Genomic DNA, 25,126 nt, shown 5'->3' on the forward strand with positions numbered 1-25,126 from the left:
CGTTCCCCGTGTTCTCCGCGGGGTTCCATTCCCCATCTCTCTATGTTGAACATTTATATGAAAATTATAGTAAAGAATTAAAAACAAAACAAAAAACAAACTACAAAACATTATTACAAACATATCTTATCCAAGATTATAAGTTCAGAAATACAACATAGCAAATCATAGTCCATAAGGGGGTAAGCACTGAGAAGGAAGAGTGGCCGGTAGCGACTGACGAGGGGGTATGCTGCTATGGCTGTGACTGTGGACACAACTATGGGGATTAGGAGTTTTGAACTTTTCTGGAAAGTTGGGGTTTAGAAACGGCGCTAAGTGGAATAGTAGGAGAGAATGGAAGACATTCAATAAGGTAGGGTTAGGGTTTTCAATAAGCAAAATTACGAAAAAGTCCCTATATTAGAAATAAATTAAGGATATTTAAATAAACTCAAGAATTCGGAAAATTATTGGAGACGGGGCGGGGATCCCCGCTTGGATCCCCGCTTGGGTCCCTGCGCTTGTCTCGGGGGGGTTTTAGTCTCCATCCCCATCCTCACGGGAAAAATTCCTCGCCTTCGGGTCCCCATTCGAGGCAGTCCCCGCAGGGAACCCCGTGCTTCGGGAAATTTTGACACCCATACTCACAAGTTCAGCTTATCGAACTATTAATGAGTCGAGTTCAAACCGGCTTATGAGTTAACTTGACTCACTTCCAACCCTATACAGTATGAAAGAGAGCAACGACCAATTTAAAAAAAAAAAGCATTTTCATTAAAATCAAACTAACATATTTTTATTTTTATTTTTTATTTTGAATGAAAATAAAAACTGAAAATGCTCCAATGAAGCACATCCAATTTCCGATTTATTTTTCCTCCATGAACATGCGTATTTAATATTCATTATTTCTTGTTTGTTAGTCGTGGCATTGACTTCCAAGTCCATTGAAACTGCTATTGATATCTGTTTGGCAAAGATCAATAATGTTATGTATTACGTCTAATTTCATATCCACACTTAGCTCATCATCCACAACACAGAACAGACAACGCAACTCAACAACTGCTTCTGCTGCTTCCTTTTTGATAATATCTAAGGTATGGTAGTTTCTCTAATTATTAACTATTGTGCGTGCGTTTTATTTTGTTTTCTTTCTTTTTATTTTATTTTTTTAATAATTCAATTGAATCATTGATGTGCGTTTCCTTTGTATAGAGTTATATATGGTTGAACTTCGTAATTTGATGACGAAGCATGGAATGATTGAAATCAAACCTAGTTCCTTTCTTGACATCAGTTAGATACTTTCATTATTATTATTATTCCAAGGATATGGAAGGAAAAAGAAAAGACATCTCATTGAATTTAGTTGTGTTGTAATTTGAAATTTTAATAATTCAAATAAACAATAAATTACAATGTTGAGTTCTTAATTTTTTATTATTTCTTCATTCACTAAAACATCGTATTCATTATAATGTTAGAACACTGTCAATATATTAGAATTTATTTACTAAAACAAGTCAGACTTCTGGTCATTTTCAAAATTATGTTTGAATAATATAGGATGGATGCGTTTGCTGGAAAGATCATTGAAGGGATTGCTTCTCTGGCGGTTGAAGAGTTCAGATTCATATGGAATCTCAAAGCTGATCAAGAAAGAATAAAGAGGATCACCACTTCAATAAAAGCTGTTATCTTGGATGCAGAAGCAAAAGCTACTAACAATCAAATTAGTAATTGGTTGGAGGAGCTGAAAGACGTACTATATGATGCAGATGACTTACTGGATGATTTCTCCACCGAGGCTTTAAGAAGCAAGACGATAAAAGAGGTGAAAACTCTCTTCTCTTGGAAAAACAAAATGGCCTATGCTCATAAAATGGGCCGTAAAATGAAAGGAATCCGGAAGAGGCTAGATGATATTGCAAATGATAGGCACGTGCTGCAACTGAGAGATTGTTCGATTGAGCCTCCAGTTTCATACAGAGGACGAAGGCAAACATACTCTTTTGTGGGTGAAGATGAAGTCTTTGGGAGACAGAAGGAAAAATTGCTTATTAAAAGTTATCTACTGGGGAACAATTCTGTGACAAGTAACCTTTCAGTGATTCCCATTGTTGGGATTGGAGGATTAGGGAAAACAACTCTTGCTCAGCTAGTGTGTAATGATAAGGCCGTTCGGAACTATTTTAAGCTAATAATGTGGGTGTGTGTATCTGATGAATTTGACATAAGGCAAATAGCTCAAAAAATGATCGGACACAATAATAAGGATTGTGAGGTTGAGGAAGTCCAACAAGAACTTAGGAAAAAAATTGAAAGGAAGAAGTATCTGCTTGTGTTGGATGATGTGTGGAGTGAGGATCGCGAGTTGTGGCTCCAACTGAATAGCTTACTGATGGAGGGAGCAAAAGGGAGTATGGTAATAGTGACAACACGCAGTCAAAAAGTGGCAAAGATCATGGGCACAGAGCCACCCCTTTTCTTGAAGGGTATGGATGTAGAAACATCTTGGAAATTGTTCTGTCGGGTTGCTTTTGATCGGGAGAAAGAACCAAATGATTTGGAGCTGGTAGCAATTGGAAGGGACATTGTTAAAAAGTGTTCTGGGGTTCCACTTGCCATAAGGACTATTGGCAGCCTCTTGTATTCGCGAAACTTGGGCCGCAGTGATTGGATATATTTCAGGGATGTTGAGTTTTCAAAAATTGATCCACAGAAGGATGAAATCTTTGCAATTCTCAAACTGAGTTATGATCATCTTCCCTCCCCTTTGAAGAATTGTTTTTCCTATTGTTCATTATTTCCCAAAGGTTTCATGTTTGAAAAGAATACCCTCATCCAGTTATGGGTCGCGGAAGGGTTCATTCGAACAACAGATGACATTCGCTCTGCAGAGGATATCGGCCATGAATACTTCATGAATTTGCTGTCAATGTCTCTGTTTGAAGCTGCCACTACCAATGACTGTGGTGATGTAACTGCATATAAAATGCACGATCTTATACATGATCTATCACTGCTTGTGGTTGGGAGAGAATATGCTGTTGTTGGTGAAAAAGAAGTAAATGTAGGAAAGAAAACACGTTATCTGTCATATAATATCCCATTGTTTTCTGCAGCTACATTATCATCTTATTTGCTCAATGGGGACAAGTTGAGGACATTTCATGTTCCTAGACAACCAATTCATTCAAGTAGAGACTTGGTTTTTTCTTTTGGTTCACTTATAAGCCTTAGGTGCTTACGTGTGTTAACGCTTTGCGCGCTGGACATAACAGTAGTTCCAAAAGGCATTGAAGAGTTGAAGCATTTGAGATACATTGATCTTCAAGGGAATGTCAATATTCAAAGCCTTCCATCAGAAATTACCAGCCTATATAACTTGCAGACTCTAAAACTTTCAAATTGTTCCAACCTCAAAGAATTGCCAGCAGATATCAACAAAATGATGAGTCTTCGGCATCTTGAGTTGGATTCTTGTGCGAGTTTGACATGTATGCCACCCGGGTTGGAACAGTTGACTGGCCTTCAAACACTAACACTTTTTGTGTTAGGCCATGGAAGCAAGCTTAGTTTAAGTGAGCTGAATGGGCTAAACAATCTAAGAGGGAAGCTAAAAATTAAAGGGTTGAATTCACTCCGAGGCATCGCTGCGAATGTTGAGTCTGCAAAGGTACTTCTTCAGAAGCCACATCTTCAAGAATTGGAATTGCAGTGGCAGTGGCAGTGTGAAGAGGAGGCTATAAGTTTGGTGAAGGATCCTCTTTTCAACAGAGGTTTCAAAACAACAATACAACAAGAAGAAGATGGTTTGAAAGATGAGGTGATTTTAGAAGGCTTGCAGCCACATCAATCAATTAAAAGACTAGTAATAAACGGATTTTGTGGCAAGAAACTACCAGATTGGATAGGGAACCTCACAGAACTCGCGGTTCTTGAAATCAACAATTGTGATGGTTTGACATCGCTACCTGAAGGACTGCGTAACCTCAAATCATTACAGAGACTCTGCATTTATTCTTGCTCACAGTTGGAGGAAAGTTGTGCACGAAATCACGGTGACGAGTGGAATAAAATTTCTCACATTCCAAAAGTTCTGATCTTACCCTTACCACCTTCTCTACTCAAGTATATAAATTGAGACTTTCCCTTGGTAATGGAGTTCGTTTATGATTCTACGTCTTTCTTCAAGTTTCGGAGTATTCTCTCAATTATATGATACCTAATCTCTACAATCTCTTTATGCAAATGGTTTTTAATTACGTAATCCACCCTTAAATTGTGTTTTGCACTTGGATAGTTTCATAAAGCGATTCTGTATTTCGCTTCTTTTGGAATGAGTTAAAATTGTTGAAATACCATTTGGTATTCTTATGTGTCGAACATTATTTTCTGGCAGTAACTTGCTGCTCTGTATTGCTTGTCGCTAAAGTAAGTTTCTATTTGATGAGTTGCTCTCTAAATTTTCTTTGAAACTATGAATCTGTTCTCACAATAAAGTTCTCTTAATTTTGGTTTCAATATTTATTGTGATGCATGGATCCGCCCAAAGTGAAACCAGGAAAAATGTCTCGTAATCATTTTCAAAATTTTAGAGTTTTGGTAACGTTTTTTAAAATTGAAAATGAAATGGATAGCTAAACACGTTTTCTGTATCATTTTCTATTTTCTGGGAAAATGAAAACAGAAAATGGCTGAACCAGAGAGACCCTTTTTTCTCAGGTTGGTTTGGTGGTTTTGTTTGAAGAAAGGGATGTTCTATGGGAACGTTAATTCCTTCTGTCCATGTTGAATGCTCTAATTAACAAAACAGCGTGAACGAGAAAAACCCAAAATAGCCCTGACAATTATCTCGAAAGACAACGAATTCCTTAACAAAAAAAACTCAATCCGCCCCTGACAATTATCTCGAAAGGACAACGAGGTCCCTATACAAAAAAAAAAATTAATGTTGTTTTTTTTTTTCACAGGGGTTAATCAATCCCAAAAAAAAAAAAGATCAAAGGCCAGATTTGGTGTGTTTTTTTTTTTGCCTCGTTGTCCTTTCGAGATAATTGTCAAGAATCGAGTGGGGTATTCACTCTAATTTGCTAATTACTCTAATACTCTTTTATGTTCTTTTTTCTTATAATTGTTTTTTGGTGGACTAAGTTTTTTCTTGTATGGGAGTCAAACTTTGTTGACTGATTAGATCGAGCCTATCATTGATTGGGCAAAATTTTCTTTTTCTTGTTTAACGAAGCTCCTAATTTAAAACATAAGAAACAGATGTGATATAAACAAAGATAATAGTATAATAGTGTAATATCATCAGAATCCAGCTACGACTCGTAGAGTTTAAATCGACTAGCCAAATACAGCCCAAAAAGAACCAGACAGTCAAAAACAACTTATACAAGTTTTGTTCTCTCAATTACAAGCTTTTAGACAAAACAAAATACAAAAGTGAGAGATGTATACACAAAATAAATCAAAAGACTCAAAAGGTATCTGGATCCTCCACTTCTGTCACCAACCAGGCAACTCAACGAGGTGGGTTGCGACCTGCATCTGAAAAACACAACAGAAATATAGTATGAGAACCGGAGGTTCTCAGTATGGTAACAGTGTCCAGTGATGTAGGATATAAGACCCCGGGACGCCAAAGGCAATCCTAAGCTCCATATCCATCGCAAGATTCAAACTTAAGGCATACTAAAACAGTTAAGCATAATTATATAAACCTTAGTATAAATAAACAGGGTATTCTATCTTAAGGGATTTCTATTTTAGTCAGACACCGCTGTCCCACAGCCTTCACCAACCTATCCTCCCTGCGATCCCATCGCCACCGCCTTCCGAACCTCCTCAATCCCAGTAGAAATCACAATTATATACAAGGCAAGTAAATCACAAGTAGAAGAATATAAGGCAAGTAACTCAAGTAGCAATTAGACATGTTATACAAATAGGCAAACCATTTCAAGTAGGCAAAGCAAACAAACAGATAGAAAATGCATATGATGAATGCCTGCCCTATTGGCTGTGATATCACATTGTCAGTTCAACTGCCAACCCGACACATTTCCATGGAGATGTCACCCTTCGGAATCATCAATGGGAACCCCCGAGATATAGTGCTCGGATCACTGTCCAGGGTTTTACACTTGCACGCTCTATTGATCCGAAAGGATGCGAGCGGGATTCTCTTGTCTCAGACCTCACATCTCAACGTAAGCGGGATTAACCACCGTCCCTGCTGGGTGCATAGCGTCTCATAATCTCAGTACAAATCAGTACTTCAATGGTTTTCAGAAAACATTTTCAATATACATGGATCTAGGGGTGTATGGGCCGCGCCACACCGGGTTTGGCTTAACCTAGACCCAACCCGAAATATAGACCGGGCCTAATTTTTAGACCCTAACCCGATCCTAGACCCGATAAAACTTACGCACCTTCGGGCCGGGTGAAAACTGGGTAAAAATCAGGTGAAAACCGGGTCTTTAGCATGTAAAAATCACCTAATCTCCAACCATTTTTTCACAATTCACATAGTAAAATTCACTTAAAAAAATATAACAAGAACCAACCCTTCTCTAAAATTAAAGCATAACCATAATCAATACTAATATTGTCTAATAACACCAAATATTTAAATCAATATAAATAACACAATATTATGCAGTGGTCTAAAGTCGTATGCATTTTAAACATAAAACATTAACTTATAATCTTATAATGACTAATAACACAAAATATTAAGGTTTACAATATTTAAATTCTACATAAGAATAGCCATCATCCATCACTAAGAACACAAAATATTAATTGTGTGTGATGACCGGGCCACCGGGCCGAGTTCGAGTGACCCGAGCTATGGCCCGGACCCGACCCGAAATAATGACCGGGTCTATTTTTGATACCCTTATCTGGCCCTAGACCCGATGAAATCACACTAAATTAGTTCCTAAAGTGTTCGGGGGCGGGCCGGGTCTTCGGGCCGGGCCGGGCCATGTACACCCCTACATGGATCCATCATCCCATTCAGAGTCCTCGACTCATCTCAACCACCGTCAATTCACATTTCAGTTTCCAAACATCAACAGTTCATCATTCTTCAACTCATATATTAATCATCTTTCACATGACGTCAAACCATCCTCAGTACACCCGAAACCTACTCCTCTGTTTGCTAATTTTTCCAAATAATTATCCTTTAAATCCCTTAGACGTTTCCCATGTTTTAAACATCCAAGACTAGGCCCAAGAGTCTTAAAATGGTGTTATAGAAGCTTACAACCTTATTAGGAAGGTAGAATAGTTGAAAACAAAGGAAAATTTGAGAAACAGGGCATGTGCGGCCGCATAGGGATGTGCGTGCGCACGCCCAGGAAGATTTTAAAAGTGTGCGTACACATAGAGGCGTGCGTACGCACAGGTGTCAAAACTCTCAATGTCTGTTCGCTCGCACGACCAATGCCAGTGCCTCCAACAGACTGGCCTTCCCAACGTGTGCGTGCGCACAGGACTGTGCGTACGCACAGGTTGCAATTCTCCCTTAGGTATGTGCGCGCACACGCTGTGCTAGCACTGCAAACAGAACGCATTTCCCTGCCTGTGCATGCGCACAGGTCTATGCATCCACACAGATTAAGATTTTCGCAGGGTTGTGCGTGCGCACATACCAGAAACCTCAAAATTATGCAACTTAGCAAAATTTCAGATTTTCAACACCAATTTTGAATGATCATAACTTCCTCTACAAAAATCTAAATTTTACAAACTTTATATCAAATTGAAGGGTTTTTAATAAGCTTTAATTTTAAACCAATTTCAACCGATTTTTAAAACCGACGCAAAAGTTATGATCAAACAAAGTTCACCAAAAACTCACTTTTACCAAACTTCGCAATTTCCACAAATGCTTATAAAACACAACCAAAACCATACTAAACCATTCCAAACTCCATTTCTCATCAAAATCTACCCTTTGTATCATACTACATCAATCATACCACATTTTCTTTCACATTTCATTATCCACAACCTCAATTATCACATATACAACATATCCACCAATCATCATTATATCATTATCAATTTTCATCACCAACTCAACCATGATTGAAATTAATATTTAACAATACTCATTCATCCACATCCATCATATCTCAACTTCATCATTTAATCACAACCACAACATCAAATTGTTATACTTCATCAACACAAACAATCATCAACAACATAGAATTTCCAAACCTATCCTATGGGTCACTAGCCTATGTGTCCATGAATATTATATACTACATAGAGGAAATCGAAACCATACCTTGACTGATTCTCTATATGCACCAAAATCCAAAATGAGCACAAGCAAGCTCTCAACTCCAAACCAAGCTTTCAATTCCACTTCAACAAGCACCAATATGTTCCAATAGCTCCCAAACTCACAATAATCAAGCTATATACATATAAATCACCACAAATCAACCTAGGATTCAACATAAACATAATCTCACAAAGGTTCAAGAGCTCTTACCTTTTCCAATAGCTTTGGAAGCCAAAACCCAATGCAAAGCAAGGATTAGAGTGAACTTAAACATCCAAAATCACAACAACTCACTTAATCCCAAAGCCCTAAAACCGAAATTTTGGAGAAAAGAACTGAGAGGGATTCGAGATTTTTCTTACCCGTTTCTTATATGAGTTTTGTAGAGCTCTTCACGAGGAACGCGTAGCAGCAAACGGTGCGACGATCGGAGCTATGTGGCTCAAGATATGAACTAGGGAAGATTGAAGTGAATAGTGCTCAATCTCTTCTCCTCTCCCTCTTTCAATTCTGATGTGTGTGTGTTTGTGAAAGGGTAAGGTTCATTAAATGAACCTTATATATGTTGGGCTTGGGCCCAACTTGGGTCCGGTCCAACTCGTTAGCGTTTTTAGCCCGTTGGCCTAACTTCGGGCCAAACCTTTAAAATTAATGCCCGGTTTTTCATTTCTAATGTTTTTCTAAGGTTTTTTACTGTTTCCACTTTTTCTCGCGCAGCACCGGGAAGACTTGAACCGATTCAACTGCCGGTTTGTAATTTTTCGCAGAAAACACATTTTCTGACTTAGAAAGACCTACTGAGTCCAAAAATCACATTTAAATCCTCAAATTCTCAGGCTAATATTTCGAAACCTATTTTGGGCAATTAATTACTTAATTAACCGGTTAATTAGTTGCAGTTGTTACAAAATCACTCTCATTAAAAGAGCGTGTACACGCGCCGAAACCCCAAAAATGTTACCTGTCTCTTCGCCTTCTAATTTGAAAAACCATTCATATCTCCTACTCAAAACTGCAATAAAGGAATTTGAAATCTCTCTCAAAATCTCTCAAAAATCTTTCAAATTCTCTGTGGAAACTACTGCAAAATCTGGTGGTGCATTTGAGATCATTAACAAAAAACACAGAAAAAGATCAATATAGATTCCTCAAGGTACTAACAAAACTACTTGTTATTATGTTTAGTTTCTAATTCTCCTTCACATTTCTCGCAATTCTCGCATTTCTACTAGTTCGTTTTAAGGTTTAGTGGATCGAGTTTGTTCATTTAGTAGATCGAGTTTCTCTGATTCAATTTTTTCTTGTTTTTCTCTATAACTGGGCATCGAATCAAATTGTGTTGGTATTTTATTGATTTTGATAAATAATTTGGTTCATTTCTTAGTTTAATTGAGGTTCATTTAGATCCAGAAATGTATTGGATGTGTTTTTGTTGATGATTGAGTCTTTATGACTTCTTGTTCAAATCAGAACCAATTTCAGTTCATTTGTGAATTAACCAAGGTTCACTTGATGCTGCTGTTAAATATTGACCAAATTTTTTATTCCTTAAGAAATTTTGGTTCATTTCTTAGTTTAATTTATGTTCATTTGGTTTTGTTTCACTTGAATTTGTTGAACTTGTTCATGTGTGGTTGTTTAGTTTATTTTTGTTCAAATATGAACTAATTTTGGTTTATTTGTGAATTAATTGAGGTTCACTTGATTATGCTCTTAAGTATTGACCAAATTTTTTATTCCTTAAGAAATTTTGGTTTATTTCTTAGTTTAATGTAGGTTCATTTGGTTTCGTTTCACTTGAATTTGCTGAACTTGTTCATGTGTGGTTGTTTAGTTAGTTTTTGTTCAAATCAGAACTAATTTTGATTCATTTGTGAATTAATTTAGGTTCGCTTGATGCTGCTGTTAAGTATTGGACAAATTTTTTTATTTCTTACTGCCAAAATGACAAAGAAGACTATCTTAAAAAAGGAGAAGCCAATTTATGATATAAGCATATATACATTAAATTAACTCTATTTTTATGTTATAAATATATCACATAACATAATGTTTCAAATCCTTGCAGAAAACTCACGATTTGAGATGCTCAACAAGATGGATAGCTAACGTATTCGCCAACATGAGTGAATGAAAAAAATCTATCATCGAGGAAATGAGATTTGGTGCCTTGAGAGATATTCCATCATTGAATATCTCGCACAAACTCTTGAGGAAATTGATACTTTTCTTTGATCTCTACAAAGATTCTTGGAGACGCACTATGGAAAAATCTACATAACCCCTGCCAAAATAAGAGATGCATTAGGCCTAAATTCAAGCAGTATTATACCTTCCAGTTTTTACATTTGTATTTTTTCTTTTTGATCTTTTTGTTATTTTTATATTAATTTTTTTATTTTAAATTATTTCGATGCTGGTGCTATTGTAGGGCTAATTTTTCTGAAAAAGTTAAATACAGCAAACTGAATGAGCAGTAGAAAAAAATTATTGATAGCTTTAAAGGTGCTACTTTGGTGTCTTTGACAAAATCTGTGATCGAGATGAGTGTTGAATGGGAGAAAAATCTTCTGAAATTCAAGAGGATGTTCATTGTCTTCATCTAGAAATGCTTTTTGTTGCCGACAACAATAAGCACAGTCTCCCTAATCCATAAGCCACTTGCCCTTCATGTGGAGACAGCCCGAGAATAGAATTGGGCATATCATGTGTTCATCTTCTTGCTCAAAGGGAACAAAGCCCAGAAAATAGGAGAGAAACTTTCAGTTGATGGTTGTGTCTTTGTATTAATGATAATCTATTTCCATGAATCGATGTTCACTGATGCAGCAGAAGATGATGCTCCCGGGCCACCATGGGTCACGTACTGGACAAGGAGAAGGCTGGTCGACAGGATTGCCTTTTGAGGCAAAGAATGAAATGGTAACTAAAAAAGATCATTTTCCTTAAAATTTCAGTTCAGTTGCTTCTCAATTATTGTGCTAACTAAATAAGTTTCTATTTTAGGGCCTCATAAAAAAGAGCAGAGCTTAAGGGGGAAGAGAAAGAAGAAAAGAAGGAAAAAATAAAGGAAAAAGAAGAAGAAAGAAAGAAAAAAAAGAAACCTATCATTCTGCATTCGTCTTCGGAAGAAGAAACTGATTCTGAATATAAGTATACTTCTCACCATGACTTAACAGAAACTATCTACTTATTTAAAGTTATATATTTTTATTTTAACAATTTTTTATATGTATTGCAGAGAAGAAAAAAAAATGCAAAAAACACCACCTAAGAAACGAAAACAACCACAAAGAGTGGCAAAGAAACAAAACAAAAAAAGGAAGATTGTTCAACCGGATTCATCTTCGGAAACCGAAACTGAATCCGAAGATGAGTACGATTCAGAAATAATTATTTTATTGTTATAAATATATATTCTGTTTTTATTAATTGAGTCTTTTTGACTGCTTGTTCAAATCTGAACTAATTTCGGTTCATTGGTGAATTAATTAAGGTTCACTTGATGATGTTGATAAGTATTGACCAAATGTTTTATTCCTTATGTAATTTTGGCTCATTTCTTAGTTTAATTGAAGTTCATTTGGTTTAGGTTTACTTGAATTTGCTGAAATTGCTCATGTGTGCTTGTTTACTTAGTTATAGCTCTGATATTTGTCAGCTGTATATATTCAATGTATTTTCGGTGATGATTGAGTCATTTTGACTGCTTAACTGAGGTTCGCTTGGCTGCTTATTTCTCTGCTTGTTTTCGAACATGGATTGTATGTTGCAATCGTTTAAAAATTTTGGTTCATTTCATTTTGAATTAAGGTTCATCCTGATTTTAAATCAAAACTTTTTGTATGAATTTTTAGAAGCGAAGAAATAGAGGAGATAAGTAAAAAAAAAAAGAAAAGAAATAGAAAAAAGAATGAAGAAAAAAAATGACAGTCCTGCAAAAAGAAAAGTTGCTCAGGCTGAAACACAACAAAATGACTGTAACTCGACAGACGCGCACTATGATTCACCACACACGTAAGATCTAGTTTCTTATATAAAGTTCTTTTTCTTTCTCTGCTAAGTTTTCCTAAAACCTTATATAATTTCTTTGGTTTTACTGAATATTTATTTTTTTGCTTAGACTGCCAACTATAAATTTGTGCAGTGAAAATGAATCTGTGTTTCAAACACAGACAAGCTTGGAACAGTCTATAAACGCAACGAGAAATACCATGTAATTTCTCTTAATATTTATTTACTTCTTCTGCTTTTAATTAGAATATCTTGGTTGATGATTTTAATTTCGTATCTTTTTTATTAGAAAAAATACACCTGAATCCTCGGTTAGACTATTTACAAGAAAAAGATGGCATGAAAAAAAGGAAAAACATAGTTTACAACCTGCAACTATGTAAGTTGACATACTTACATTGTTCTATTAAATTTAGCTAATAATAAGTTTTTTTTTTAATTATTGACACGAAATTTTATTTACTATGAGTAGCCCAAGAGCATATCGTGAAGAACAAATCCTTGTAGTTTGACAACAAAGTCAGTCTGAATCTCTGGATATGTGAGTTTTTCAATTTACTTTTATATTCTAATCAATGTGCAGATTTTTAATTTACTTTACTACATTTTAACTCCTTTTCTGTTTACCTTCATTAGAGTTCCTATTGCAATTGCTCTTCTAAGTTCTCTTAAGGAAGAGCTAAAACAAGCAAAAACATTTACCTTTATCCCTTTACAAACTCAAACAGAAGAAGCTTTTGTTAATGAGTAAGTTCTAGTTAAAATAATTTTTATTAGTCTTGATGCTATATCATAATAATTTTGGTTCATTTTAAAACACTTTACTGTGTAATCAAACCGCCCTCCACAATAGCAAGCTCCTGCAGAAACTTCGGCAAGGGAATCAGAGCAAGAAGCTTCTGTTAATGAGTAAGTTCTACTTAAAATTCTTTTTATTAGTTTTGATGCTATATCATAATAATTTCAGTTCATTTTAAAACACTTTACTGTATAATCCAGCTACTCTCCACAACAGCAAGCCCCCATAGAAACTTCGGCAAGGAAATCAGAGCAAGAAGCTCTTATTAATGGGTAAGTTAAAGTATATTTTTTGTCCTGAAGTTTGGCAAAAGTTTCAAAAATACTCCTAATTTTTATTCTATTTCAATTTTGTCCCAAAAGTTTTCGATTTGCATCAAATATATCCTCGACAGCTAAATTTTCAAAAAATTTAAGACTAATCTAACAATAATGCATGAAAATTATGCTTGATTTATTTGTATTGAGAGTTTTTCTTATGAAATTGTTGATCAATTGGTCTTAAATTTTTTGAAAAATTAGCCGTCAGGGTTATATTTGATGCAAATAAAAAACTTTTGGGACAAAATTGAAACAAAATAAAATTTAGGAGTATTTTTGAAACTTTTATCAAACTTCAGGGACAAAAAATATACTTTACCCTTCTTTTTATTAGTTTTGATGCTATATCATAATAATTTCAGTTCATTTTAAAATACTTTATTGTGTAATCCAACTGCCCTCCACAACCTTAACAGCAAACCTCCACAGAAACTTTGGCAAGAGAATCAGAGCATCCTGATAATGAGTAAGTTCTATTAATTAATTAAAATTTTTAAAATAAATACCAAAATATATTAATTAAATGATAATCATATGCTTCTGCATCTTAGAAGATAGAAGTATAGAACTTGAGATGGAGGAATCTCAAAAATAATCACATAAATATAGTCAAACTGAAAAGAAAAAAATTGAGGTTATAAAAGTTAATAAGCTTCCCACTTTTGAACTTGAAAAAATGGTAAATGGCACAAAAAAATATAGATTTAATATCTAGTGATTAAAGATCATATCTTTTAAAAGTTTGGTTTGGGCTATATTAAAAATAATAAGGAGAATTTTTTTTGCATGTATTGTCAACTTGGACATGACACTAAAACAGTGTTACTGGTAAAAGAGAAAAATGCTGAAGATTCTAGTCCATAAATCCTATGAAACTATTGAAATTTTTTTAAAAAAACTTCAGATTTAAGAATGTAGGAAGGGAGGTTCATTTCCTTTCTTTACATGCTGAAGACACATAGAAAGGCTACTGGAATGACACGCGTTGAGAGAAAAACTAAGGGAAAGGCTAATTCTCTGCTTTGTAGCAGAACATGGGTCCCACATAGCTTTGTTTGTCGGTTACTTTTTTTTTTCACGGTATCTCCCAACTGGTCAAGGACTAATTCGTCGCGAATCTGAGCTCCATTTAAGGGTCTGTCGCTGGCCAATGGATTGCTGCATGCACAAGACTTATCCAAGTGCTTATGATTATAACGTTGGGTTAACTAAAGTGTTAATTCTTTTTGTAACTAATGTTAAAACTTAAAAGTTATTGAAAAGCTGTGATGGGTTATTTTACAAAAAAAAGAGTGACTTGGATTTAAGAGGACTAACAGGTTTGGGTTTAACAAAAAAAAGACCTTAGTCTTATTACTAAGAGTGGATTGTAAGACCACAAAAAAAAGATTGGATTGGATTGAATTGACCCAAGAAAAAAAGAAGGTATGCATATCATGTTACAAAATTTTTTGTTTTTCTGAAAAGTCTTAAATAAAAATGTTATAAATAAAAAACCTATAAAAATGTGTAATTTAATAATTAAAATTGTAACCATATTTGTTGGCGAGATAAAAGATCAATAACAATCACCTTTATTTACTTGTAACGTAGAGAGTATGGTACTCTTAATTATTTTATTACTCAATTTCCTTATCGCTACATTTATAATTTTTATTTTTTCTAAATTGTTAATAATTTTAATTAACATAAATAAGTGAATGAAAATACAAATAAAAATAAAAAACATAAGTATGAGGGAAAAAAAAGTAAAAATAGAAAGATTATAAAAATAAATTAAAATAAAAATACGAAGGCTATGAAAATAAATAATCATAAAATTAAATAATTAGTAAAAATGATTAATATACATAGTATGGCTTATAACAGAAATAATAATTGTAGTACATATTATGTATATTAATAATTATTATTTCTATTATAGGCCATATTATGTATATTAATAATTTTTATTAATTATTTAATTTTATAATTATTTATTTTCATAGTCTTCATATTTTTATTATAATTTATTTTTATAATCTTTTTATTTTTACTTTTTTTCCCTCCTACTTATGTTTTTATTTTTATTTGTATTTTCATTCACTTATTTATGTTAATTGAAATTATTAACAATTTAAAAAAATAAAAATTATAAATGTAGCGATAAGGAAACTGAGTAATAAAATAATCAGGAGTACCGTCCGTACTCTAGTTACAAGTAAATAAAGGTGATTGTTATTGACAATTAATTTTTAAGAAATGCTCTTTAATTTCATAAAAAAAATTAATACTTCATTTTCAATTCAAAAATTATATTATCACTATCTTTTATCTTGCCAACAAATATGGTCACAACTTTAATTATTAAATTACACATTTTTATAGGTTTTTTATTTATAACATTTTTATTTAAAGCTTTTCAGCAAAACAAAAAATTTTGTAACATAATAAGCATACCTCCTTTTTTTTTTGTCAATCCAATCCAATCTTTTTTTTGTGGTCTTACAATCCACTCTTAGTAATAAGACTAAGGTCTTTTTTTGCTAAACCCAAACTTGTTAGTCCTCTTGAAACCGAGTCACTCTTTTTTGTAAAATAACCCATGACAGTTTTGCAATAACTTTTAACATTAGTTATAAAAAAAAATTAATACTTTAGTTAACCCAATGTTATAACACTTGGGTAAGTAATCGACAAATAAAACTATGTGGGACCCATGTTTTGCTACAAAACAGACAGTTAGCTTTTCTTTAATTTCTCTCTCAACGCATGTCATTCCAGCAGTCTTCCCATGTGTCTTCAGCATATAAAAAAAGGAAAAGGTTTTAACATAGTAGAATCTCCCAGATAGAAAACGTCAAATAGAGTTTTCATGGACTAGCCAAGAAGGGCTCGATAAAGTTTGGGTATCTAAGACAAAGATTTCTAATATTATAAGTGTATTTGAAGTCTCAAAACATCCAAAAATCAGAAGTGGTACGTAAATAATAGATGTTATATCAGAAGTGGTACCTAAATACTATTTCAATCATCTCAAATCCAAGACTAGTGATTCGGTTAAGTTTACCAACGGTATTCAAGCCAAAATTTTTGGTATTGCAAATGTGGGTTAGGATAATTATCACGTGCTTTTAATAGATGATTTAACTCATAATCTATTGAGTGTTACTTAATTCTATAACTAATGTGATAGAGTTGTATTTAATGCATACGAATGTAAAGTTATTAATAGAGTAAAATTTTTTCTCGGTTCTTAATCATTTTGTAAATTTCATTCCATTCCATCATTAATTGAAAAATGATATTGCAGTCTTTAATTATTGTCTTTGTTAAACCTTTTACTCCCTCTATTAATGCTACCGTCTAGAATTAACGAATGTTGTCTATGTGTACTGTTAACTCAACACATGTCAAGCAATTATTTAAGAGACAAATTATCCTTTGATGACTTAGCAAAATGTTGCATTTTAGAGAGGTCAAAAATGCTTTACTTCTTCTTTCTTTTGTTGTTCAACCAGATTTCTTGGTTTGCAAAAATTTGTTGATTTACAAAAATTTGTTGTAGGTGAAATTGAAACCATAAAAGCCAGATTTAAAAACTGTAGAGCCTCAAGCTCAACAAAGTGAGCAAACAAGTAAGTTCTTAATTTTGATGGATCTCTTTTACTTCTTTTTGCCTCTCAGTTTTTTACTGCATATTTTCTGACATTCAGATTCTAATGATTGAAATATATTGTTTGTAGATGAATCAAAATATGTACATGTAACATTTCAGTTGCAAAAGAATTGCTTTTTTGGCAAACACTTTCTAATAGTTGGAGATGATCCTATTCTTGGTTCTTGGGACTCTTTAGAGGGATTACCAATGATTTGGTGTTACGGGCATGTGTGGGCCATGAATTTGGTGAGTATCCTCTTCAATACATAAAACTATTCTAAAAGAAGAAGAAGAAGTAAAACATTTTTGACCTCTCTAAAATGCAGTATTTTACTGAGTCACTAGAAAATAATTTGTCCTTTAAATAGTTGCTTTGTAACACCCTACCACACAAAGCTTTACGCTTAAGTCGTAAAACAAAGGTGATGTGGTATTACGACCTCTAAAATAAAATAAGTACATATAATAGCAGAAGAGTTATAATATGCTAGGAGCCTTGAAGGATAGGGAAAATAAAAATCGCGAGATAAAAGCGCAACGCTCAAGGAACGAGTTAACTTACGTGCTAAGAAAACCATAACTATCAAACATAAGCTAACAGAAGTAGGAATAGAGTGCCAAAGATACAAAATAACAAGCTCCTAACTCAGCCTGCGAAGTCAAGACTGGCCGGAGAATATTTACACATATAAACATACATATCCAAAACCCAAAAGTACATACACACAATCCTGCCTCTCCATAAACCTCTAAGAGGATCAAAAAGGACAAGTTATGCGGAGAGAAAGCTAAGTACATATATATACATCACTGTACAAGAAAACTATACAACAACACTATCCAGTAACCCCTCCGCTTTAAGAGTCCAGACGCCTAACGAGATGGCTCCCGACCTGCATCTGAAAAACAACAACATAGTATGGAATGAGAACCGGAGGTTCTCAGTATGGTAAAGGTGCCTCACACATAATATATAAGGTCCTGGGAATGCCAGAGGCAATCCTAGAACGCCGACACTTAGATTGTAGAGCTTAAAGTATTAAACAGAAGCCATAAAAGGTGGTTTCCTAAAAATATTTAATTATAACTTAACTTAACCTTAAATCTAAGTCCTATACTGCCATTCCTCCATACCTCCAATTCCATCATGCATTTTCACAGACAAATAAACAGATAAAGGCAAACACAAGAAAGTTACAACTACTGCAGGTAACAAATACACATTTAGCATGGCAAATACAGATAGGCACACCCAATTAGAGCACAAGCAAGTAATTCAAGTAATATGCATATGATGCATGCCTGTCCTATGGCTGATGAGGCTCATCTGTCGGTTATCCAGCCAACCCGACAAGTCTGAATTGTCCTTAGACTGTCCCCCGACGTGCATCCCCAAGAGTCTATGCATAGATTTTTCTCAAATAATCAATATTGCTCACTGGGGGTAACATTCCCGGGAATTTATATAGTGCCCGGTCACACTTACGTCGTAGGGTCAACAGAGTATCGAGTTTTCAACCTGGTACACGTGGTGGCAAGCCACGGCACTTAATCCAGGGAATCTCGTATCTCAGATTATTCAAATTCATAAGCCATATAAATAATTCAATTATAATTCATCAACATTCACATCATTCTCAATTGCATCTCATTCATCATCATACATTAAACATATTCAATCCTTATCCTTCATTATATCACCTCCCATTCCATTCATCAATAGTTTCAATTCAAAACATAATTCATTCTTTTCTAAGAATCAAACTTCAAACTTAAAACATACTCACTTTCTTAATAACTCAAAATCAAACCATATAACCTTTAAATCTAAATCTCTTTTAAATAATCATCTAAATAAAATCTCTAATTTTTTATAAAATTTCGGCAGCATCTCCTCTAAAACTCGGACTTTGCCACCCTTTTCGGGTCCAAACCTGCTTTCTTTTCAATTCAACATACCCTTCCTCATCATCATAACAATCACCACAATAAATCTACTTCAAATCAACAATTAAACTCATACAATATTCAAATCCAACAACCAAAATTCAACTAAGAATCATAGTTCACAAATCCTAGGCTTTTAACACAAATACCTCAAATCAATAATTCACCAAATCATTAGTTAATCAACAAGCACCAAACTAACCATGTTCATCAACAATAACATTCAACATCCAAAATTAATAACTAATTATCCAATAAACTTCAACCAATTATATTCATCGACAAATTACTAAATATTAAATATACACCTGCATTCCAACTTATCCTATGGTCATCTAGCCTAAGTTTTCACAGAACATTATATATTAAATGCAAGAAACCTAAACCATACCTTGGCCGATTTCCACGTAACGACCAAAGCTATTTATTCAAAACCAAGACAACCCCTCAAAACTCAACTAATCCGCTTCCTCCAAGTTCCAGTATTCACAATTTCAAGCTCCAATTATTTATTTTCAACCTAATACACATTCATAATACATATATACCCAATTTAATACTCAAAGCTCAAATTTAATGAAATTAAAATAGAATTATCGTATCCTCACCTTACCCAAGCTTCACATAAGCAAGAGTGAACGTTTCTCTCAAGCTAATTGGATCCTAAAACATCAGAAATCAAAGAAATTCAATATTCCCACTTAAAATTCGAAAATTGGGGGAAGATGAAGCTGAGAGTGAAATAGCAAGTTACCTATGAAATTGTTCCGGTAGAAATGTAGAGCTCGACGCGGTGAACGCGTGGCCGCAAACGGTACGGCGATTGGAGCTCGGATCGGAAAGTTACGGTAATTTGAATTTACCGTAAAGCGTTGGAACGTTTTCTCGTTCTCCCATTCCCTTTGCTCGCTGGAACGTGTGTATGGAGAGAAAGAGGAAATGTTTGGTTTCATTTAATGTCCTTTTGGGCTGGTTTGGGCCCACGGGCCCGGTTCGGGCCCGGTTCGGTCCGTTCGGTCCAATCTTGGACCGATTTTTTTGAAATTGGTGTCAAAATTCTCGTTTCGATGAGCTCTATCCTAATTTAATATAATATTCACATTTCTAATCCTCCTTATTAAAAACTAATTTATTAACTAATTATCTACTAATTTAACCGGGGTTTACATCCTACCCACCTAATAAAGAATTTTGCCCTCAAAATTCAAATATAGTTACCTGAAAAGAGATGTGGATAGTCCTTTCGCATATCTGATTCGAGTTCCCAGGTATGTTCCTCGATACCAGCTCGTCTCCAAGCTACTTTTACCAATGATACTTCCCTTCCTCGTAATCGTTTAACACTGGTGTCATCAATCCTCACCGGAATTACTGGGAGTGTTAGATCTTCTCTCACTTGAATTGGTTCTGGTTCTAGAACATGACTTGCATCAGGAGTATACTTCCGAAGCTGTGATACATGAAATACATCGTGCAAATTCGAAAGGTACGGCGGTAAGGCAATTCTATAAGCCACTGGTCCAATTCTCTTCAGAATCTCAAACGGTCCAATATAACGGGGATTCAGTTTCTTGGTCTTAATAGCTCTTCCCACGCCAGTGGTTGGTGTAACTCTCAGAAAGACATGTTCTCCCTCTTCGAATTCCAAAGGCTTTCGCCTCTGATCAGCATAGCTCTTCTGGCGGCTTTGGGCTATAAGCATTCGACTACGAATCTTCTTTATTTGCTCAGTCGTTTCAGCTATCATTTCAGGCCCTAATAAACTCCTTTCTCCAGTTTCATACCAACACAACGGAGACTGACATTTTCTGCCATACAGAGCTTCATATGGAGCCATTCCGATGCTCGCATGGTAGCTATTATTATAAGCAAATTCCACTAATGGCATATATCGATCCCAGCTCGCCGGCTGGTCCAAAACACAAGCCCTTAGCATATCCTCCAAGGTCTGAATAGTTCTCTCTGACTGACCATCTGTCTGAGGGTGATATGCAGTACTCAAACTTAACTGAGTCCCGAATGCACGCTGAAAAGCTCCCCAGAACCTTGATGTGAAACGAGGATCCCTATCAGATATAATGGTAGAAGGCACGCCATGCAACCTGACAATCTCTTTAATATACATTCGAGCCAATTCCTCCATTGTGCAACTTATTCGGATAGGAAGAAAGTGAGCTGATTTTGTTAGTCGATCCACAACCACCCAAATAGCGTCACAACCAGATCGGGTTCTAGGCAAACCTATCACAAAATCCATTGCGATACTCTCCCATTTCCATTGTGGAATCTCCAAAGGCTGAAGGGTCCCTGATGGTCTCTGATGCTCAATCTTAACCTTCTGACACGTTAAACATTTAGATACATGCAATGCCACATCATTCTTCATACCTGGCCACCAGAACATCGCTTTCAGATCCTGATACATTTTAGTGCTCCCTGGGTGAATTGAAAACCCGCTCTTGTGAGCTTCCTTCAAGATACTTTGTCGTAGGTCTCCAACATCAGGCACAATAATCCGGTTCTTGAACCTCCATAAACCATCCTGACCTTTTGACATTCTCCACTGTTTTCCCTGTTCAACTGCTGGTAATACCTTACGTAACGCTTCACTATCTTGATGAGCCTTCAGAAGTTCTGATTTAAAATCACTTGAAATCTGCAACTGACTCAAACACAAGATTCCAGATTCTTCTCTAACTCCCAAATTCAAACCTTGAAATGCCTTCAGTAACTCTTCCTCCCGTAGCATCATCCAAGCTGCATATAAAGACTTCCGACTCAAAGCGTCCGCCACAACGTTCGCTTTTCCTGGATGATAATTCAATTCAAAATCATAATCTTTCAGAAGCTCCATCCACCTCCTCTGACGCATATTCAACTCTTTCTGCTCAAAAAGATACTTCAAACTCTTATGGTCTGAGAAAACATGAAACTTAACGCCATAGAGGTAGTGCCTCCAAATCTTTAAAGCAAACACAACAGCAGCAAGTTCTAAATCATGTGTCGGGTAGTTCATCTCATGCGGCCTTAACTGCCGTGAGGCGTATGCTACAACATTCTGGTGCTGCATCAAAACACACCCCAAACCTTTCAGAGATGCATCACAATACACTTCAAACGGTTCACTTGGTTCAGGTAATACCAATACAGGTGCAGTAGTCAACCTGTGCTTCAATGCCTGGAAACTCTCTTCACATTCCGGAGTCCAGATAAAAGGTGTATCCTTCCTAGTCAACTTAGTTAAAGGTAAGGCGAGCTGTGAAAATCCCTTAATGAATCTGCGATAATACCCTGCCAAACCTAAGAAACTCCTGATCTCTGTCACTGAAGTTGGTCGCTCCCAATTCATCACTGCTTCCACCTTAGCAGGATCCACAGCTATCCCCTGCTTACTCACCACGTGGCCGAGAAACTTCACTTCACTCTTCCAGAACTCACATTTAGATAGCTTAGCATATAACTTCCTGTCTCTCAGAATTTGCAGCACAGTTCGCAATTGATCAGCATGTTCCTCTTCAGTCTTAGAATAAACAAGAATGTCATCAATAAAGACAATAACAAACTTGTCCAGATACGGTCGAAAAATCCTGTTCATATAATCCATAAATACTGCCGGGGCATTAGTTAACCTGAAAGACATCACTGTATACTCATAATGACCATAACGGGTTCTGAAAGCAGTTTTCGGAATATCCTCGTCTCTAACCCTTATCTGATGATATCCGGATCGCAAATCAATCTTAGAAAATACACCGGCACCCTGTAACTGATCCATTAGATCATCGATTCTAGGCAACGGATATTTATTCTTCACAGTGATCTTATTCAATTGCCGATAATCGACACACAGCCGCATACTCCCATCCTTCTTCTTTACCAGTAACACTGGCGCTCCCCACGGAGAAACACTTGGTCGGATAAAATGCTTACCCAACAGATCTTCCAGCTGAGCTTTCAGTTCAGCCATTTCTAAAGGCGACATCCTATAAGGAGTAATTGAAATTGGACCGGATCCAGGTACCAACTCAATTGCAAATTCAACCTCTCGGTTAGGTGGGAATTCATTAATATCATCCGGAAACACATTTGAAAATTCACATACAACCGGAATTTGCTCTAAACTCTGATCATCACCTGATACTCCCGCAGTTAATAACATAATACCCTGACATTCGGTTCCAGAACAGTTTACTATCATAGAGTTCAAATAGTAACTATTCACCACAACCGGTGCTTCTGACCCTTCTGGCATAAACTGTACTGACTTCTCAGAACAATCAAGCAAAACATGATTCTTGGATAACCAATCCAATCCCAAAATGAGATCAAGACCAGTCATAGGCAAACAAATCAAATCATGCACAAATTCACGCTGTTGCACTCGAAAAGGAACTTGTGGACATTCTATCCTAGTCACCATAGCTTCATGAGTAGCATTATATACTTTCAAATCATAACCTAAGACCACCATTCTCAATCTTAATTCATGGGCCTTTTCAAATGCAATAAATGAATGACTTGCTCCTGAATCAAATAAAGCATTTAAGATTTTACCAGCCATTTCACAATTACCTCTAATCAGTGTCTCAGATCCCTCAGCACCAATGGTAGAAGTGGTGTATACTCTCCCCGGCTGCTGCACCCTACCAGTCTCATACTTCTTCTTCTCAGGGCAATTACTGGCTATATGCCCGGGCTGTCCACAGGAATAGCACACTCCAAGTCCTAGTCTGCACGGAACTCCAGGATGATACTTTCCGCACTTCTGACAATTCAGATCTTGCTGTGGCTGCTTCCCAAACCTTTTTCCTTGATTAGCAGTAATATTCGGCCTTCTATAATTACCCTGACCCTGAGTCTGCTGCGGAACAAAGCCTCCACGCTTGAAATTCCTACCTCTCGGAGCAAAGTTCCTCCCTGAAGGCCTCTGAAAAGGCATCCTCAAACTCCCTTTCTCTGCTGCCGCCTTCCTCACACAATCCTCAGCCACCCTACTCTTATTCACCAATTCAGAAAATACCCTGATCTCCATTGGGGCAACGAAGCTCAGAATATCGCTCCGAAGACCTCCCTCATATTTAATACACTTCCATTCAGCAAAATCTTCAGGCGCACCTTGACAGATACGAGAAAAGCGACATAACTCCTCAAATTTGCTGGTATACTCAGCAACAGTCATCTGTCCCTGCTTTAACTGCATTAATTCAAGTTCCTTGGCATTTCTAGCTGAATTAGGAAAATATTTCTTATAGAACTCTGTCCGGAAAACCTCCCAAGGAATCGCAGCACCATCAGGCTGCAGGATACGTCGTGTTCCCTGCCACCAATACTGAGCTTCACCTTGCAACTGATAAGTCCCAAATTCAACCCATTGCTCTTCAGGAACCTGCTGTGCCTGTAACGCCCTTTCCATAGCCTGAATCCAATTATCTGCATCAGTGGGATTTGAGGTTCCCCTAAAAGTTGGAGGGCGAACTTTCAGAAATGTAGCAAGTGTCATAGGACCGTCCTCATCATTATTGTTCCCATGATTACCCTGACTTATCTGATTACCCAGTGCCTCAGCTGTTGCCTGCATAGCTGCAGCCATATTTCCCAAGGCAGCCATAAAGTCTACTGGATCAGTCCCTGTGGGTACAGGAGTAACGGTGCCTGTCCTACCTCTACCTCGCCCGCGACCGCGTCCGCGAGTCGACATCTGGTCCCTATACACACCAAACAAGTGATATTAAGTTGATCAGTCTCAATATCGCAGGTCTAATGCTTTAAGTTCCAAATGCATGCTCACAAACGTTTATGCCATATATATCAATCAGATATCCTAATAGCACATATACACATATACAGAGAATGCACAGAAGCACAACCAGTCCGTCTTTCAGGCTCTATAGGAACGAACTGCTCTGATACCATAATGTAACACCCTACCACACAAAGCTTTACGCTTAAGTCGTAAAACAAAGGTGATGTGGTATTACGACCTCTAAAATAAAATAAGTACATATAATAGCAGAAGAGTTATAATATGCTAGGAGCCTTGAAGGATAGGGAAAATAAAAATCGCGAGATAAAAGCGCAACGCTCAAGGAACGAGTTAACTTACG

General features: G+C 36.0%; 2 protein-coding genes and 1 long non-coding RNA gene across 3 annotated transcripts; 1 reads left to right on the plus strand and 2 right to left on the minus strand.

Moving 5' to 3' along the window:
* Nucleotides 1–907: 907 nt before the first annotated feature.
* LOC107614393 (putative disease resistance protein RGA1) lies at nt 908–4,441 on the plus strand. The gene is made up of 2 exons (XM_016316604.3): nt 908–1,082; nt 1,552–4,441. Exon 2 carries the CDS (start codon nt 1,553–1,555, stop codon nt 4,130–4,132), a length of 2,580 nt encoding a protein of 859 aa, XP_016172090.1. The 5' UTR covers nt 908–1,082; nt 1,552; the 3' UTR covers nt 4,133–4,441.
* A 13,229-nt stretch (nt 4,442–17,670) lies between these two features.
* On the minus strand, nt 17,671–19,926 carry LOC148549450 (uncharacterized). Its single transcript, XR_015896042.1, has 4 exons — nt 19,777–19,926; nt 19,631–19,685; nt 19,414–19,542; nt 17,671–17,974 (listed from the first exon to the last, which is right to left on the minus strand). It is a non-coding gene; the product is annotated as an uncharacterized LOC148549450 (long non-coding RNA).
* A 49-nt stretch (nt 19,927–19,975) lies between these two features.
* LOC148549451 (uncharacterized) lies at nt 19,976–24,720 on the minus strand. Its single transcript, XM_088495746.1, has 5 exons — nt 22,457–24,720; nt 22,149–22,414; nt 21,745–21,830; nt 20,681–20,931; nt 19,976–20,045 (listed from the first exon to the last, which is right to left on the minus strand). Exons 1-5 carry the CDS (start codon nt 24,718–24,720, stop codon nt 19,976–19,978), a joined length of 2,937 nt encoding a protein of 978 aa, XP_088351872.1.
* Between the last annotated feature and the right edge of the window lie 406 nt (nt 24,721–25,126).

This window comes from Arachis ipaensis, chromosome B8, assembly GCF_059453495.1.
Source record: "Arachis ipaensis isolate K30076 ecotype BB chromosome B8, ASM5945349v1, whole genome shotgun sequence".
Lineage (NCBI taxonomy): Eukaryota > Viridiplantae > Streptophyta > Magnoliopsida > Fabales > Fabaceae > Arachis > Arachis ipaensis.

Bases quoted from the DNA above. Each gene is read 5' to 3' on its own strand.
- LOC148549451 (XM_088495746.1), bottom strand. From the start codon at position 24,720: ATGTCGACTCGCGGACGCGGTCGCGGGCGAGGTAGAGGTAGGACAGGC. The intron at 21,831-22,148 runs GTGAACCGTTTG...ATTATCATCCAG, and splicing joins ATTGGTATTACCTGAACCAA to GAAAAGCGAACGTTGTGGCG. The intron at 20,932-21,744 runs GCATTTCAAGGT...GTTTTGGACCAG, and splicing joins GGGAGGAAGAGTTACTGAAG to CCGGCGAGCTGGGATCGATA.
- LOC107614393 (XM_016316604.3), top strand. From the start codon at position 1,553: ATGGATGCGTTTGCTGGAAAGATCATTGAAGGGATTGCTTCTCTGGCG.